Source organism: Hemiselmis andersenii, mitochondrion, assembly GCF_000018645.1.
Source record: "Hemiselmis andersenii mitochondrion, complete genome".
In the NCBI taxonomy this organism is placed as follows: Eukaryota; class Cryptophyceae; order Cryptomonadales; family Hemiselmidaceae; genus Hemiselmis; species Hemiselmis andersenii.
Genome location: NC_010637.1, coordinates 26,669 through 41,780, shown reverse-complemented (window position 1 = coordinate 41,780; position 15,112 = coordinate 26,669). Strand labels below are relative to the sequence as shown.

The window sequence follows — 15,112 nt, the reverse complement described above, 5'->3', positions numbered from 1 at the left end:
GGTAAGGAAAATTCAAAAACATTTCGATGAGATTTCGAAGAAATGTTTTTTGATTTTCTGTAATATTTTAGACAGAAAATCAAAAAACATTTCATAATTTTGCGAACCTGAAAAATTTGATGTTAAGAAAAACTTTTTTGTAAAAAATTTGAAAAATTCGAAAAATTAAAGATTTTCTTATTTTCCCTTTCAATTTAAAAGGGAAAAAGCATAAATTTTTACAATCCCGATACATACTCAGGAATTTAAAATTTACCTCTAAATTGGAGGTAAACCTTTTTTACTTAGATAATTTTGCGAACCTGAAAAATTTGAGTTAATTAGGTGAAATTGTATCACCTTTCAATAAAAAAGACCCAAAGGAAAAAAGATTCTTCTTATTTAGGGCGACTTTTTTTGGTAAGGAAAATTCAAAAACATTTCGATGAGATTTCGAAGAAATGTTTTTTGATTTTCTGTAATATTTTAGACAGAAAATCAAAAAACATTTCATAATTTTGCGAACCTGAAAAATTTGATGTTAAGAAAAACTTTTTTGTAAAAAATTTGAAAAATTCGAAAAATTAAAGATTTTCTTATTTTCCCTTTCAATTTAATAGGAAAAAAGCATGAATTTTTACAATCCCGATACATACTCAGGAATTTAAAATTTACCTCTAAATTGGAGGTAAACCTTTTTTACTTAGATAATTTTGCGAACCTGAAAAATTTGATGTTAAGAAAAACTTTTTTGTAAAAAATTCGAAAAATTAAAGATTTTCTTATTTTCCCTTTCAATTTAAAAGGGAAAAAGCATAAATTTTTACAATCCCGATACATACTCAGGAATTTAAAATTTACCTCTAAATTGGAGGTAAACCTTTTTTACTTTTGAACATGGCCTTGATATTTATTAAAGTTAAAGGAAGATATAGGAATTGAACCTACTCCATTTTTTAAATGGGCTTAAGTTTAGCAAACTTACCTCTTACCATTCGAGCAATCTTCCAAAATGAATGAATTCTATAAAAACCCGCTTTAGTTTGATTTTATTATGACATTTCTTTTTCATGCATTTTATTCTAAAAACTTAACAACAACTAAAATTCCCTATCAATTTGTATAGGTAGTATTAGCATAATTTAATTTTACGTATAAAGTTCGGAATGGGTTTTCGTTTTTTAAATTATTATAATTGTTAAGTCTTTAGAATAAAACGACTTTTAATTTTTAGAAAAAATTTGAAAAACAATATTTATATATAGATGAATAATATCGATAATATACATTCCAACAACAGATTCCTCTACTGTTACCTTGTTACGACTTCAACAAAGTTATTAACTTTATTCTAATTAAACTACGTGTCAATTATCTAATTTAGTTATAAGTGAAAAACAAATAACAAAAAAAACTAAAATGTTTAACATATAATTTAACTTTAAATAAAATTAATTTCCAGGCTGTGACGGGCGGTATGTACAAGATTTAAATTTGAATTCACCGTTCCTTGCTGATAAACGATTACTATTGATTCCAACTTCATGTTTTCAAGTTTCAGAAAACAATTTGAATTTTTATAGTTTTTCTAGATTAGCTCCAATTTTCATTATTGCAACTTATTGATACTATTTTTGTACTACATGAGTAGCCCAATCCATAAAGGCCATGAAGATTTGACGTCATCCCATTTTCACCTTATATCGTTATAAGGAGTTCTACAAAATTCTTAATGTTCTATAAGCTTAAAACAACCAAAAAGGTTATTTAATCACAAATTTGTAATAAAGAAATAGGGTTTCGCTCGTTACAGGAATAAACCAGACATTTCACAATACGAACTGACGACAACCATGCAGCACCTGTAATTATATTAAAATTAACATTTTGCTTTAATTTTATAATTATTCAAGAATTGGTAAGGTTTTGCGTGTATTGACGAATTAAACCACATAGTCCACCAATGTTATAAATCCCCGTCAATTCCTTTGAGTTTCAACGTTGCCGGTGTACTTCTCAGGCAAAATATTTAACACGTTAGTTTGGTTTCAAAATTTTTTTAATTTCAAAACGAATATTTATAGTTTACAGTATAGACTACCAGGGTATCTAATCCTGTTTGATACCTATACTTTCGTGTGTCAACGTCAGTAAAGTAGTGATTATTGCTTTCGCCTTTGGCATTCCTTCAGATATCTACAAATTTTATTTTTTCTCCTGAAATTCTATAATCTTACACTGTACTCAAACTATTTGTTTAAAATATCTCTTAAAAATGTCAAGTTTAAGCTTTAAATATTTACAACAATAGTAGTCTAGACACGTTTTACGCCCAATAATTCTGAATAACACTAACCCGTCTCGTATCACCGCAGCTGCTGGCACGAAATTTGCTCGGGTTTTTTCATTAAATAAGTCATAATATTTTTTAATAAAAGAACTTTACAACCGAAAATGGCTTTCTATCATTCACTTTATATTGCTGGATCAAGTTTGCACTCATTGTCCAAAATTCCTCACTGCTGCCTTTTAAAAAGTCTAAGCCTTCTCTCAGTCTTAGTGTGATTGATCATCCTACTCAGATCAATTAAGGATTATCGGCTTGGTAAGCTTTTACCTTTAAACCAACTACCTAATCCTATATAAGCTCAATTTAAAGCGATTTTCTCTTTTGAATATTTGAAATTGATTAAAAATTACTTTGTTCAATCTTTAAAGCAAATTCTTATACAGTATACACCCGTACGCTATATTTAAGGTAAACATTTAACTTGCATGTGTTATGCATATAAACAGCGTTTATTCTGAGCCAGGATCAAACTCTTAGATTTATAATTAATGCAAAAAAAGCAAACTAAGATATAAAATATTGTTTTTCAAATTCTTTAATAAAAACTTTACAAAATGATAAGTAAAAAAATAAATTTTACAAGGTAAATTATAACCAAACGTAACAGAATAAAACCTAACACTTTAAACGTATGATTATGAGTATAATCTTCAATTAAAGTTTCAAAGCCTAATTTAAAATGATACACAATCACAATTAAAACCAAACAATTAACAAAAATAGAATTAATCAGTAATATCAAACTCAAACCTGAAAGAATTAAAAAAATTGCAGATTTTCTTTGTAAAATCCAATGTAAAAAACCAGAAGTAAAAGCTTTCATTTTCTATAAAATATTTAATTAAGATTAAGAATGACAATAGTAAGAATTGAACTTACAACTTATAGATTATGATTCTATTGTTCTACCGATTGAACTATATTGCCCATAAATGATAACGGATTTGAACCGCTAACCTTTTCTTTGTAAGAGAAATACTCTACCAGTTGAGTTAATCATTCAATGATATTTAAATAATAATAAGTTACCATGAACTCTTTTTTAAACCTACTTGCACACCATTTAAAATCATTTCTCGTAATTTAATACGTGAAATCCCAAATTTTCTATAAACTGCTTTTGATCTCCCAGTAATAAAACACCGAGTCTGAATTTTTGATAGACTGCTGTTCCTTTTAAGATCACCTAATTCAATGATGCTTTTTAATGTAAACTTATATTTTAACCGGAGCCCTATCTTTAAACAGACACGTTTTATTTCCTTCTTTTTGAATAATTGGCGCTTTCTCTTATTTAATACTAATTTAAATCTCATTTTACTATTTTCTTTGTGGTATTTGGAAACTATTTAATAACAAATTCATATTTTGTACTTTCGATTTTCCAATGCAAGTGAATGTTGCACCAAGTTGCTTTTGAAAATTATCTGCATTGTCATGCAATTGAGGAAAGATTAATATATCAAAAACTCCAAAATTGACACAATTAGAACGGCTAAGTTTAAAACCTCTAAACCCGTTTAGTTTAGGTAGAGTTAAGAAAATAAAGGTGTCTAAAAAATCATACATATTTTGTTTTCGCAATAATAATTTCGCCCCGATTATGACATTTTTTCGTACTTTAAACGCAGCAATCGATTTTTTTGAACGATAAATAACGGGTTTTTGGGTTGTAATTAATTCCAATGCCGTCAAACACAATAAAATTTGTTTTGGATCATGGATTGCCGAATTAATACCAATATTAATGACAATTCGATCTAACTTTTGAATATTAAATACATTTGTATATTGTAATTTGTAAATATAGTCTTTTTTTGAAACATGTTCATACCATGAATATATACGATTCATAATTCTAAATTTTTGATTATACAATGACAGAACCTAAGGATAAAATTTTTAGCAAATTTTTTCGTCGAAGCTCACTCCCAATCGGACCAAATATTCTTGTGGTTAACAATTCTTCTTTCTTGTTTACTAAAATAATAGCATTTTCATCAAAAAAAACCGAGAAACCATTTTGTCTATGGGTTTTATAACTAGTTCGCACTATAATTGCTTTATGAATACTACCTTTTTTAATTTTATTTTGTGGTTTAGTAGCCCTTACACTAATTAAGATAAGACAACCAATAAAACCGACTTTCCTTTTATATATATGCAAACAGCGGGCTAACCGAACCCCAGAATTATCTCCTAATTTTAATTTTGTTTGACTTTGAATCATCGTTAACTAATTTTATAAATGGATTAATCGCACAGGAAAGGGTAATATATCTGAGCTAATTTTGAGAATTTCTTTACTAAGAGAAGTTGATATTCCTTGTAATTCAATGAGAACACGACCAGCATTTACAGGAAAACACCAATACTTTACACTACCTTTTCCTTTTCCCATACGAACTTCAGCAGGTTTTGCTGTTATTGGTAGATAAGGAAATACTCTAAGCCAAATTTTACCCCGGCCTTTAATTTTTTTTAATATTGACTTTCGCAAAGTTTCCAATTGTTGTGAAGAAATGCGCCCTGATTTTAAAACTTTTATACCAAAATTACCAAATGCTAGTTCTAACACTTTCATTTCTTTACCCGAAATCTTGCCTCTAAATGATTTTCTGTATTTACTTTTTTTTGGTTGTAACATATAATTCTATTATTATTCTTTGTTCAAAATCCAAACTTTAACACTTTGAAGGCCTTTTTTTGTATTTGCAACAATTAAACCATAATCTATATTTGCTTTAATAGTTTGTAAAGGAACCGAACCAGAGGATAATTGAGCTTTTGTTGCTCTATCTACGAAATTAAGACGACCTTTGCAAGAAATACGAATTCCCGCAACATTTAATTGTTTAATTATTTTCTTAACCATTTGACTTTGAAAACGCACCCTTTTTTCAAGAAGTGTTGCTACCCGTAAAGCTGTAAAAAGCGCCGTACTTTTACCAATTTTATAATAGATTACAAAACGGTTATTTTTATAATTAAAAAAATTTTTTAATCGAATTAAAAGTTGTTTCATGAAAAATGGAAAGTCACTTTTTTTTAACTGTTTAGTTTTTAGACCCATTAATTGTAAATTTAAAACAAGACTTTTATCTATTCGATAAATAAAACATTTTACAATTTCAATTTGATATAAATGCTTTCGTTTTAAAATATTGTATTTTAATTTTGAAAATGACCTTAAATATAAATATAAATATAAATCTTCTCTAAAAACAGGTAAGTAGGCATTAAAATCTACATACCAAAATGAATTCCAATTTTTATTTTTTTTTAAATGTAAAGAATTGACAACAATTTTTTGACCCATAAAACAATTTTTTTATTTATGTTTTACCATTTTTCGGGTTAAAACAAACTCACCAAACTTTGCCCCTATCATTTTCTTTTTAATTAAAAGGGGGACATACGTTTTTCCATTATAAACTTCAAAGTTTAACCCCACAAATGAAGGAAAAATAACCGAATTACGTGACCAAATTCGAATTAATTTATAAGATGGTAAATTATTTTTTTTCCAATTAGTTGCTTTTTTTAATATTAAATTTTGAATAAAAGGACCTTTCCACAAAGAGCGTGCCATAAATGATTATTAACTTTTCAATGGTATAAAAATTTTATTTAACTCTGCTAATTTATGCATCTCATCACAAACTTTAATTGTTCGACTTTGTAACGCAACAGTTTCAATAAGTTCTTTAGATAAGGACTCAACAATTGTTTTCTCGTTTCGAGTAACTGTATTTGTCAATAACCACCGTAAAACAAGACTTTTTTGCCGATTTTGCTTAATGATAACAGGTATTTTTTGAATACTACCTCGAACTCGCAGAGATTTTACTTCACAAAATGGCCGTGCCTTTTTTATAAAATTCAAAAACAATATCAAAGGATTCAGCTGTTTAATTTTTTTTATATGCGAAAATGACAATTTTAATAATTTTTCTGTTTTTCCTTGTTTTCCTTTTTTTAAAAACAATTTTAAATATGTTGAAATCAAAAGTTTTTTTTTAATATTTATACTCATAATTTTTTTGTACCGTATTTTGACCTTGCTTTTTTCCGATTTACAAGCCCATGAAAATCATATTTTCCTCTAATTAAGTGATAACGAACTCCAGGTAAATCTTTTACCCTTCCACCTCGAATTAAGACAACTGAATGTTCCTGCAAAGTATGAGTTTCTCCAGGAATATAAGTAATTACCTCAAATTTATTAGTTAAACGTACTTTTGCAATCTTTCTAATAGCTGAGTTTGGTTTTTTTGGTGTTTGTGTATACACTTTTAGACAAACACCTCTTTTTTGAGGATTTTTTTTTAAAGCAGGAGCTTTAGTTCGAAGAATTCTTTTTTTTCGACAAGATTTGAATAGTTGTTGAATTGTTGCCATAATTGAATCTTATAAAGTATTAACGTTAATTTTTAAAAAATATATTTGAACCTAAAACGCATTAATTTAAATTAGCTATGTAGCTTTGGTCTCTTGCTCTATTTTGTTTTAAAATCCGCCCCACCAATAAATTGAAACAAATAAAAAAAGCCATACTACATCAACAAAATGCCAATACATCACAGCTGCTTCAAACCCAAAATGATGTTCTCGTGTAAAATGATGCTGTACTAAACGAATAAAGCAAACTAATAAAAATAATGAACCAATTAAAACATGAAAGCCATGAAAACCAGTAGCCATAAAAAAAATTGAACCATAAATACTATCCGAAATTGTAAAGTTAGCCTCGTAATATTCCAATCCTTGGAATCCTGTAAAAATAGCACCTAATGCGATAGTCAGTCCAAGCCCTAATATAGAATTTTCTCTATTACCTGAAACAATTGAATGATGAGCCCAAGTACAAGTTGCACCAGATAATAAAAGAATCGCAGTATTTAATAAAGGCACATTCCAAGGATCTAAAATTGCTAATCCAGCAGGTGGCCAAATACCTCCAATTTCAATGGCAGGCGATAAACTTGAGGCAAAAAATGCCCAAAAAAATGCAAAGAAGAACATTACTTCTGATAAAATAAAAAGTATCATACTTAAACGCATTCCTTTTTGTACCGCTTTTGTGTGATGACCTTGAAAAGTAGCTTCCCGAACAACATCACGCCACCAAAGAAATGACAATAAAATAAGAGAAAAAGCACCAAAAATAAGAAAATAACCACTGTGTTGATAATGATGCATATACATAACGGCTGATGTCGTTATTAGTAATGCTGCACAACTAACAGCAAAAGGCCAAGGACTTGGATCAACTAAATGAAAAGGATGTCGCTGAATTAATTTTGAATTACTCATAAAAAATTTTTAATTAGAAAAAGAAAAACGCATGATCTTATTTAATTGAGAAATTACCGATTTATTTTTTTTAATGTTTTTTTGAAAATATTTATTCCTTCCGCTAAATCTTTTAGAATATGCGAAAAATTTCCAAAAAATAAAAGTAGAAGAAGTATAATTACTAAAAATTGCCAAATTCCAACTGTCATAAAATTAAATATTTGTATTATAGAAACTTATTCGAAAAAGTACAAATTTAATATTCTTTTCTACAAAGTTATTGCATACTTTCTAAAAATATTAAATCTTGATAATTATGAAATGCAAAGAGAAACCTATGTTTTTTAAAGAAATTTATTATCTATCAATTTCACCAAAAACAATATCCAACGTTCCAATTATTGCAACAACATCAGCCAATAAATGACCTTTTGCCATAAAATCTAATGCTTGCAAATGTACAAATCCCGGTGCATTTATTTTACATCTATAAGCTTTGTTCGTCCCATCAGCTAACAAATAAACACCAAATTCTCCTTTTGGATGTTCGACCCCACAATAGCCTTCACTAGCTGGAATCGAAAAACCTTCCGTATATAATTTAAAATGGTGAATAAGAGATTCCATTGAAGATTTCATATCGACACGTAAAGGAGCCGCAATTTTTCGATCATCAGTTTTAACGTTTGTTTCAGGCATTTGATTTAAACATTGTAATATTATACGAAGGCTTTGTCTCATTTCTTCAATACGAATACAATATCTATCATAACAATCCCCCTTTTTTCCAATTGGAACATCAAAAACAACTTGATCATAAACATCGTATGGCTGTGTTTTTCTTAAATCCCAGAAAAACCCTGTACTCCGCAACAATGGTCCGGTAACTCCCCAATCTAAAGCTTGTTCAAAAGTAATTACACCAATATCTACCAATCTTTGTTTCCAAATTCGGTTTTCTGTTAACAATTCTTCTAATTCATCTATTCGTGAACTAAATTGATTAGCGAATTTAAAAATATCTTCACATAAACCTAAAGGAATATCTGAAGCAACACCACCAGGTCTAATATACGCAGCATGCATACGAGCCCCAGAAATTCGTTCATAAAATTCCATTAATTTTTCTCTTTCTTCAAAGCCCCATAGAATAGGGGTTAATGCACCCACATCCATTGCATGACAACAAATTGCTAATAAATGATTTAGAATTCTAGTAATTTCAGAAAACAAGACTCGAATATATTTAGCACGAAGTGGTACTTCACAAAATAATAGTTTTTCTATAACTAAAGAATATGCATGTTCATTTACCATCATCGAAACATAATCTAATCTATCAAAATACGGCAAAGCTTGAAGATATGTTTTATGTTCAATTAATTTTTCGGTTCCTCGATGTAACAAGCCAATATGAGGATCTGCTCTTTCTACAACTTCACCATTTAATTCTAATACTAATCTTAAAACACCATGTGCAGCAGGGTGTTGCGGACCAAAATTGATTGTAAAATGTTTGAGATGTTTTTTATTATCTACTTGATTTGTTAGAACCATGACAAAATATTTTTTATAATAAAAGAAGGTATAGGAATTGAACCTATTCCAAAAAATGGGCTTAAAATTTTTTAATGTAAAAATTAACCTCTTTCCATTCGAGCAACCTTCTCAATTCTAATTTTAAAGACTTATATGATTCTTTAATTTGCAATAAAAAAAGAATTATTTCAAAACAAGTACACAATGGTGTAGCTATAACTAACAAGCTAATTAGATCAGGCGGCGATAAAAAACAACTAACAATGAAGATACTAACAATAAAAACACGACGGTTTTTTTTCAAAAAACTAAAATTTATGATGTTTTGTTTTAACAAATAAATAAATATAATAGGAATTTGAAATAACAAAACAAACAGCGTGAAGAATTGCAAAATCAAAAAAACGAAATCGATAAGTTTTTGCTCAAGTTTTAATGTAAAAAAAGTTGTTTTTGTAACTTCCTCAAAACTTAGAAAAAATTTAAATATTAATGGAAGAATGAATAAATACAGGAAGAAAATAGCAATGATATAAAGACCAAATGATATCCTTAATAAGAAACTTATATGGTTTTTTTCATATGAAAATAAACCTAATTTAAAGAATCCAAAAATTAAGTATAGAAATAATGGCAAAAGAAGATAAACTGTTGTAATGAAGGCAAGTGTTATATAACTTGTAAAAGCTTCAAAAATATTTGTGTAAATAAAATCATGTTGTAATGATGTTATTATTCCTATTTTCATTTTCAAAAATGGGAGAGCTACCAAATACATTATAATATCAATATAGATATAACATATTAAAAATGTACTAAAAAAGGAAAAAATTGCATATAAAAATCTATATACCAATTCTTGAAAATGAACTTGAAAATTTAACATTTCAGTCTTTTTTATGATTTAATTTGCTAAGTTACGGATAGGCGGACTCGAACCGCCAAAGGAACTAAAACCTAAACTTAGTATGTTTGCCAATTACATCATATCCGTTTTTGTATAAATTAAGGATGAAAGAGGTAGGATTTGAACCTACGAAAGCTAATGCCAATAAATTTACAGTCTATCGCCTTTGACCACTTGGCTACTCTTTCTAGATTTATGCAATTTGCTTTGAAAAAAAGATTCGTTTTAATCAAAGGTAAGGATGAAGTGAGATTCGAACTCACGCTATCATAAAAATAGTTTAGTTTTCAAAACTAACACCTTAAACCGCTCGGTCATTCATCCAAGTTAATCTTGCGGAAGTAGGATTTGAACCTACGATTTTCAAGTTATGAGCCTAATGAGTTATCCTGACTACTCTATTCCACAAAAAACTATATAAAAAACTATATAGAAATTATCACTTATCCAAATAAGATCAAAAACGCCATCATTAATGCGAATAAGCCAATTGCTTCTGTTAATGCAAAACCAAGAATTGTAAATCCAAAAAGTTGTTGACGTAACGAAGGGTTTCGTGCAAATGAATTAACTAAAGCACCAAAAACTACTCCAATACCCACACCTACTCCTGCGAGACCAATTGTCGCGAGTCCTGCACCTATTTGTTTTGCCGATTGTAACATTGTTTGGTTCATAATATTAAAAATAAATCATTTTACGGAATATAACTAATAAAGAAAAAGAAGAATTTGTTTTCTTCCATTGTTCGGTTTTCGAAAAAAACTTCTAAGCTCCAGTAGATATTAAAATTGCCTGAAGTAAGAAGAAAAAACCTGTTTACTTTTTAAATTACATGCTTATTATTGGACTTGAACCAATACTTCTGTGTAGAAAAGAAATTTTAAATCTCTCGTGTATACCAATTTCACCAAATAAGCTATTTTAAATAAAAATTAAATTCAAACTTGTCTGATAGAGAATTTGAATCTCTGACCCAAAGATTTTCAGTCTTTTGCTCTACCACTGAGCTAACCAGACGCTAAGAAAAATTTGTTTCACTCTTAAAATACTATTTTCTTTATCACAATTAATCTCGATACATAATCTCATTATAACTATATGACATAGCATTTTTACGTCGTTTATATTGTGTTTTTATTGGATAATAAACTTGTGAAAAAATAGGTTCCCATAAAAAAACGATTTTTAACAATTCAAAATTCACTTCTAAATTTGTTGGTATTACCGGCAATTTTTTAATTGATTTTAATGCAAATGAGTTATCCGTTTTGAAAAAATTACTTAAATATGCCGTAAAAGTTCTATTTCTATCGTTAAGAATTCTAACTTTTTCCATCATAACTTTTTTGTTTTGTAGATTCATCTTTTTAGTACGAATTTTGAAATTGCGCCTAAAAACTCTTTGCTTTAATATAGTTATTAACTCTTTTATTGGAAAGTCTCGTTTAATTTCTACGATATCACCAGATTTTAATGTTATATTCAAGTTGTAAACCGTCTTTGAATTTATACAAATAAAACCATGGTTAATTAGTTGTCTTGCCATGTGCAATGAGTTAACAAATCCTGATCTATATAAAACTACATCTAAGCGACTTTCTAATAAACTAATTAGTTTGTCAATTGTTTTTGGTTTTGACTTTTCTGCTTGTTGCAATAAAGATTGAAATAATTTTTCTGAAATATTACAATAAAATTTTATCAAATTTTGTTTCCCGTTTAAATATTTTCCAAATGAAGAAATTCGATTTAATTTTTGTTTTACAGAAATTGAATCAGGCTTCAAAATTCGTATTGATCGAAATGTTATAGCCCTTACCACTGCCCATAAATTTTTTCTATTCCCTTTAATATTTTTACACACTTTAAATTTTGAATTCAAACGTTTTGTCATAATAATAAATAATCAAATAATGAAGAGGGTTATGGCCCAATTTGATCAAAAAAATTAAAAGCTGCTAAATTTTTTTAAGACAATCTTTTACTTTAATGATTTTTACCCTTTGCGAATAGCGAGATTCGAACTCACATAAATTGCGTGGAAAGCAAACAATTTACCATTAATTTATATTCGCTAACTTAAAAAGTAAGGTCTTACGTCGAATAGGATTTGAACCTATGATTTTTTGCTTAGAAGGCAAAAATTTTATCCACTAAATTACCGACGTATTTAATTTTGTGAAAAAGAGGATTTGAACCTCCAACTTTAACTTTGGCAAAGTTACACTCTAGCCTATTGAGTTATTTTCACAAGGATGCTATTCTCCCTAGATAAGATTTGAACTTATAATTTTTTGGTTAACAGCCAAATGCTTTACCTTTAAGCTACTAGAGAAAAGTGGGTGTAGCAGGATTTGAACCTACGACTACCAAGATGAAGTGGCATGGATATGTATATCGAGCCCTTCACAAACTCTACAAGTAAATTTCTAAACATAGAGCTTTAAAACGTTATACTAATGTTCTTATTTTACATAAAATACTATTTTAAATCCACAAAAAATATACAAGGTAAGCCTATACAAAATCACTTAATAATAAAATGCTTCTTTTAACTATTAAGCATCTAATAAGTTTAATTTTGTTACTTACAAAACCCTTTTATTATAGTTTTGTTGATAACATGCTAAATTTTTCTTCAAAAACATAGAAAATGCTCTTATATATATTTCCTATACAGTTATTTTGTGCACTGTGAATTTTTATTGTAATTTTCGCACTTAAAAGCTAGGTGCTCTACCCCTGAGCTATACACCCTTTTTAAAACACTTAGTAAGACTTGAACTTACACATTTGAGTTCGAAGCTCAAAACTCTATCCAATTAAGCTATAAGTGTTTAAAAGACGATTATTTTGATGTCCAAATAATCGTCTTTGCAAATTCTTTTTGAACTTGTTTATAAATTTTTTGCCGTTTTATATCAATTCTTCTATGAAGAGTTAACGTAATTGCTCCAATCATAGAAACTAAAAGAATAATCCCAGCTATAATAAAAAAGTATGCATAATGTGTATAAAGTACACCAGCAAAAACTTCAATATTTGTAATTGGAACTACGTTTACATCCCATAAAGTAATTGAATTTAAATAGAAAGTATTAAATGTAAGCTTTCCAAAAGGTGAAACAATTAATGAACTTAACTCCGATTCAAAAACTATTAAAATTTCACATAAAAAACCTGTCCCAAGTATAACACCGATAGGAATATAACGATAAATTATTAATTTATATTCTGGGATTTTAATACTTAACATCATAACAATGAATAAAAATAAAACAGCAATCGCTCCAACATATACAATTAGAAATAAGAATGCTAAAAATTCAACGCCTAATAAAATTAATAAGCCTGAAACATTAAAAAAAACGAGTACTAAAAATAAAACTGAATGTATTGGGTTTTTTGATGTAATAACAAACAGACCGCACGTTAAAGTTAGACTAGAAAAAAAAAGAAATAAAATTGCCTCCATAACTAAATAATTTTAATTTTAAGTATAGAACAAATCAAATTGATTTCGTACAAGAAAGTAAAGTATGTTTTGTACACCATACACAATAGGTAATGGATAGATTGCGAAACAAAGCAAGAAAGTTGTTATCACACTTACTAAAATAGATTTTTCTCTATCAAATCTTACCAATGTTACCCAAAGATAATTAGCATCAAAGAAAACTAATTTAATAACTCGTATATAGTAGAAACATGAAATTACACTAGTAATTACGACAATTATAGCTATCGTATACATTGAAGACTGTATTGCTACTATAAATAGAAACATTTTACTGAAAAATCCCGCTAATGGTGGAATACCAGCCATTGAAAAAAAAGTAAGTGCTATGCTTAAACCAATTAATGGATTCGAGTTAGTAAGAATCGTTAAATCTTTTAAATAATTTAAACGCGTTAATCTTTTTTTTCGGTAAATTCCTAATAAAAAAGTAAAACTTAAGACCGCCATCATCATGTATAAAACAATATAAACAAAAGTTGCATGAATTCCTTCAAAACATCCGCATGAAAAACCCATTAACATGAATCCCATATGCCCAATCGCGCTATAAGCTAATAAACGTTTTAATTTTAATTGCATAAGCGCACCAAAAGTTCCTAAAAGGATTGAACAAATTGCCGAAATAACAAAAAGTTCTTGCCATGAAAAAAAGATATCGTAAAAACCTAAATAAGCAAAACGCGTTAATAACGCCAAAATACCAATTTTCGGAACACTAGCAAAAAAAGCTGTTATTGTTGTTGGTGCACCTTCATAAATATCAGGAGCCCATAAATGAAATGGAACGGCGGATAATTTGAATAATAATCCTGTAAGTATAAACAAACTAGCTAAATTTATACCATTTATTATATGTAAATTATACGGATTTACGCATAAAAATTGAAACAAATCACCTAAATTTAGAATACCTGTAAACCCGTAAACTAAAGATAAACCAAATAAAAGTAAACCAGATGAAAATGCCCCTAAAACAAAATATTTTAACCCCGCTTCTGTTGAAAACTCAGATGTCCGATTCAAAGCAGCTAAAATATATAAACAAAAACTTTGTAATTCAATTGCTAAATATATCGATATCAGATTAAAAGATGAAATTAATAATAAAATACCAGTAACGGCTAATAACAATAATATAATAGATTCAAATGCATTTATTCTCTCAAAATGATTATATTTTACCGAAATCAAAATTGTACATGCTGTTGTAATGATAATTATTGTTTTGATGAAAATACTGAATTCATCAAGAATTAACAAATCGTTAAAGGTTAATGTATAAGTTAGCGGGTTATAAGAAGTTAAAAGACCTAAAAAAAATAAAACCTGTAAACTAAGCCAACTTAAATTATTCACAAGTATGGGATAATTTAAGTAAGAAGAAGTTGTACAAATAACGCCATAAATAATTAAATATTGTATAATAGAAATTAAAAAAATTTCTGGGGCCATAGCAATTAATTCGACTTTGAAAGACATAAAAATTTTTTAATATTTGTATATTCTGGTTATCCAA

General features: G+C 28.1%; 17 protein-coding genes, 15 non-coding genes and 1 pseudogene across 33 annotated transcripts; all 33 read right to left on the bottom strand.

Moving 5' to 3' along the window:
• Window positions 1-902: 902 nt before the first annotated feature.
• trnS(gcu) lies at window positions 903-988 on the bottom strand. Its single transcript has one exon. It is a non-coding gene; the product is annotated as a tRNA-Ser (tRNA).
• Window positions 989-1,257: 269 nt separating this feature from the next.
• On the bottom strand, window positions 1,258-2,810 carry rns. The gene has a single exon. It is a non-coding gene; the product is annotated as a 16S ribosomal RNA (ribosomal RNA).
• Window positions 2,811-2,876: 66 nt separating this feature from the next.
• Window positions 2,877-3,152, bottom strand: HAM_072 (hypothetical protein). The gene has a single exon. The coding sequence runs from the start codon at window positions 3,150-3,152 to the stop codon at window positions 2,877-2,879; it is 276 nt and encodes a 91-aa protein (YP_001874800.1).
• Window positions 3,153-3,183: 31 nt separating this feature from the next.
• Window positions 3,184-3,256, bottom strand: trnI(cau). Its single transcript has one exon. It is a non-coding gene; the product is annotated as a tRNA-Ile (tRNA).
• A 2-nt stretch (window positions 3,257-3,258) lies between these two features.
• Window positions 3,259-3,331, bottom strand: trnV(uac). The gene has a single exon. It is a non-coding gene; the product is annotated as a tRNA-Val (tRNA).
• Window positions 3,332-3,354: 23 nt separating this feature from the next.
• Window positions 3,355-3,645, bottom strand: rps14 (ribosomal protein S14). The gene has a single exon. It carries the CDS (start codon window positions 3,643-3,645, stop codon window positions 3,355-3,357), a length of 291 nt encoding a protein of 96 aa, YP_001874799.1.
• Window positions 3,646-3,649: 4 nt separating this feature from the next.
• On the bottom strand, window positions 3,650-4,183 carry rpl5 (ribosomal protein L5). Its single transcript has one exon. It carries the CDS (start codon window positions 4,181-4,183, stop codon window positions 3,650-3,652), a length of 534 nt encoding a protein of 177 aa, YP_001874798.1.
• A 16-nt stretch (window positions 4,184-4,199) lies between these two features.
• On the bottom strand, window positions 4,200-4,559 carry rpl14 (ribosomal protein L14). Its single transcript has one exon. The coding sequence runs from the start codon at window positions 4,557-4,559 to the stop codon at window positions 4,200-4,202; it is 360 nt and encodes a 119-aa protein (YP_001874797.1).
• A 12-nt stretch (window positions 4,560-4,571) lies between these two features.
• On the bottom strand, window positions 4,572-4,976 carry rpl16 (ribosomal protein L16). Its single transcript has one exon. It carries the CDS (start codon window positions 4,974-4,976, stop codon window positions 4,572-4,574), a length of 405 nt encoding a protein of 134 aa, YP_001874796.1.
• Window positions 4,977-4,988: 12 nt separating this feature from the next.
• rps3 (ribosomal protein S3) lies at window positions 4,989-5,648 on the bottom strand. The gene has a single exon. The coding sequence runs from the start codon at window positions 5,646-5,648 to the stop codon at window positions 4,989-4,991; it is 660 nt and encodes a 219-aa protein (YP_001874795.1).
• Window positions 5,649-5,660: 12 nt separating this feature from the next.
• Window positions 5,661-5,921, bottom strand: rps19 (ribosomal protein S19). The gene has a single exon. The coding sequence runs from the start codon at window positions 5,919-5,921 to the stop codon at window positions 5,661-5,663; it is 261 nt and encodes an 86-aa protein (YP_001874794.1).
• A 9-nt stretch (window positions 5,922-5,930) lies between these two features.
• On the bottom strand, window positions 5,931-6,365 carry rps7 (ribosomal protein S7). The gene has a single exon. It carries the CDS (start codon window positions 6,363-6,365, stop codon window positions 5,931-5,933), a length of 435 nt encoding a protein of 144 aa, YP_001874793.1.
• Window positions 6,362-6,730, bottom strand: rps12 (ribosomal protein S12). Its single transcript has one exon. The coding sequence runs from the start codon at window positions 6,728-6,730 to the stop codon at window positions 6,362-6,364; it is 369 nt and encodes a 122-aa protein (YP_001874792.1).
• Window positions 6,731-6,838: 108 nt separating this feature from the next.
• cox3 (cytochrome c oxidase subunit 3) lies at window positions 6,839-7,645 on the bottom strand. The gene has a single exon. It carries the CDS (start codon window positions 7,643-7,645, stop codon window positions 6,839-6,841), a length of 807 nt encoding a protein of 268 aa, YP_001874791.1.
• Window positions 7,646-7,698: 53 nt separating this feature from the next.
• Window positions 7,699-7,836, bottom strand: HAM_060 (hypothetical protein). Its single transcript has one exon. It carries the CDS (start codon window positions 7,834-7,836, stop codon window positions 7,699-7,701), a length of 138 nt encoding a protein of 45 aa, YP_001874790.1.
• A 148-nt stretch (window positions 7,837-7,984) lies between these two features.
• On the bottom strand, window positions 7,985-9,184 carry nad7 (NADH dehydrogenase subunit 7). Its single transcript has one exon. The coding sequence runs from the start codon at window positions 9,182-9,184 to the stop codon at window positions 7,985-7,987; it is 1,200 nt and encodes a 399-aa protein (YP_001874789.1).
• A 22-nt stretch (window positions 9,185-9,206) lies between these two features.
• Window positions 9,207-9,296, bottom strand: HAM_058 (annotated as a pseudogene). Its single transcript has one exon. The product of its transcript is annotated as a tRNA-Lys (tRNA).
• On the bottom strand, window positions 9,246-9,944 carry tatC (sec-independent protein translocase protein TatC). Its single transcript has one exon. The coding sequence runs from the start codon at window positions 9,942-9,944 to the stop codon at window positions 9,246-9,248; it is 699 nt and encodes a 232-aa protein (YP_001874788.1).
• Window positions 9,945-10,084: 140 nt separating this feature from the next.
• On the bottom strand, window positions 10,085-10,160 carry trnL(uag). Its single transcript has one exon. It is a non-coding gene; the product is annotated as a tRNA-Leu (tRNA).
• Window positions 10,161-10,178: 18 nt separating this feature from the next.
• On the bottom strand, window positions 10,179-10,261 carry trnY(gua). Its single transcript has one exon. It is a non-coding gene; the product is annotated as a tRNA-Tyr (tRNA).
• A 50-nt stretch (window positions 10,262-10,311) lies between these two features.
• Window positions 10,312-10,397, bottom strand: trnS(uga). The gene has a single exon. It is a non-coding gene; the product is annotated as a tRNA-Ser (tRNA).
• Window positions 10,398-10,406: 9 nt separating this feature from the next.
• Window positions 10,407-10,481, bottom strand: trnM(cau)f. The gene has a single exon. It is a non-coding gene; the product is annotated as a tRNA-Met (tRNA).
• Window positions 10,482-10,516: 35 nt separating this feature from the next.
• atp9 (ATP synthase F0 subunit 9) lies at window positions 10,517-10,750 on the bottom strand. The gene has a single exon. It carries the CDS (start codon window positions 10,748-10,750, stop codon window positions 10,517-10,519), a length of 234 nt encoding a protein of 77 aa, YP_001874787.1.
• Window positions 10,751-10,909: 159 nt separating this feature from the next.
• On the bottom strand, window positions 10,910-10,993 carry trnL(uaa). The gene has a single exon. It is a non-coding gene; the product is annotated as a tRNA-Leu (tRNA).
• Window positions 10,994-11,021: 28 nt separating this feature from the next.
• Window positions 11,022-11,093, bottom strand: trnF(gaa). The gene has a single exon. It is a non-coding gene; the product is annotated as a tRNA-Phe (tRNA).
• A 49-nt stretch (window positions 11,094-11,142) lies between these two features.
• Window positions 11,143-11,970, bottom strand: rps4 (ribosomal protein S4). Its single transcript has one exon. It carries the CDS (start codon window positions 11,968-11,970, stop codon window positions 11,143-11,145), a length of 828 nt encoding a protein of 275 aa, YP_001874786.1.
• A 110-nt stretch (window positions 11,971-12,080) lies between these two features.
• trnG(ucc) lies at window positions 12,081-12,151 on the bottom strand. Its single transcript has one exon. It is a non-coding gene; the product is annotated as a tRNA-Gly (tRNA).
• Window positions 12,152-12,171: 20 nt separating this feature from the next.
• On the bottom strand, window positions 12,172-12,244 carry trnR(ucu). The gene has a single exon. It is a non-coding gene; the product is annotated as a tRNA-Arg (tRNA).
• A 9-nt stretch (window positions 12,245-12,253) lies between these two features.
• trnG(gcc) lies at window positions 12,254-12,327 on the bottom strand. The gene has a single exon. It is a non-coding gene; the product is annotated as a tRNA-Gly (tRNA).
• Window positions 12,328-12,339: 12 nt separating this feature from the next.
• On the bottom strand, window positions 12,340-12,411 carry trnN(guu). The gene has a single exon. It is a non-coding gene; the product is annotated as a tRNA-Asn (tRNA).
• Window positions 12,412-12,840: 429 nt separating this feature from the next.
• trnR(ucg) lies at window positions 12,841-12,913 on the bottom strand. Its single transcript has one exon. It is a non-coding gene; the product is annotated as a tRNA-Arg (tRNA).
• Window positions 12,914-12,924: 11 nt separating this feature from the next.
• Window positions 12,925-13,551, bottom strand: nad6 (NADH dehydrogenase subunit 6). The gene has a single exon. It carries the CDS (start codon window positions 13,549-13,551, stop codon window positions 12,925-12,927), a length of 627 nt encoding a protein of 208 aa, YP_001874785.1.
• Window positions 13,552-13,569: 18 nt separating this feature from the next.
• On the bottom strand, window positions 13,570-15,075 carry nad2 (NADH dehydrogenase subunit 2). The gene has a single exon. It carries the CDS (start codon window positions 15,073-15,075, stop codon window positions 13,570-13,572), a length of 1,506 nt encoding a protein of 501 aa, YP_001874784.1.
• Window positions 15,076-15,112: the final 37 nt, after the last annotated feature.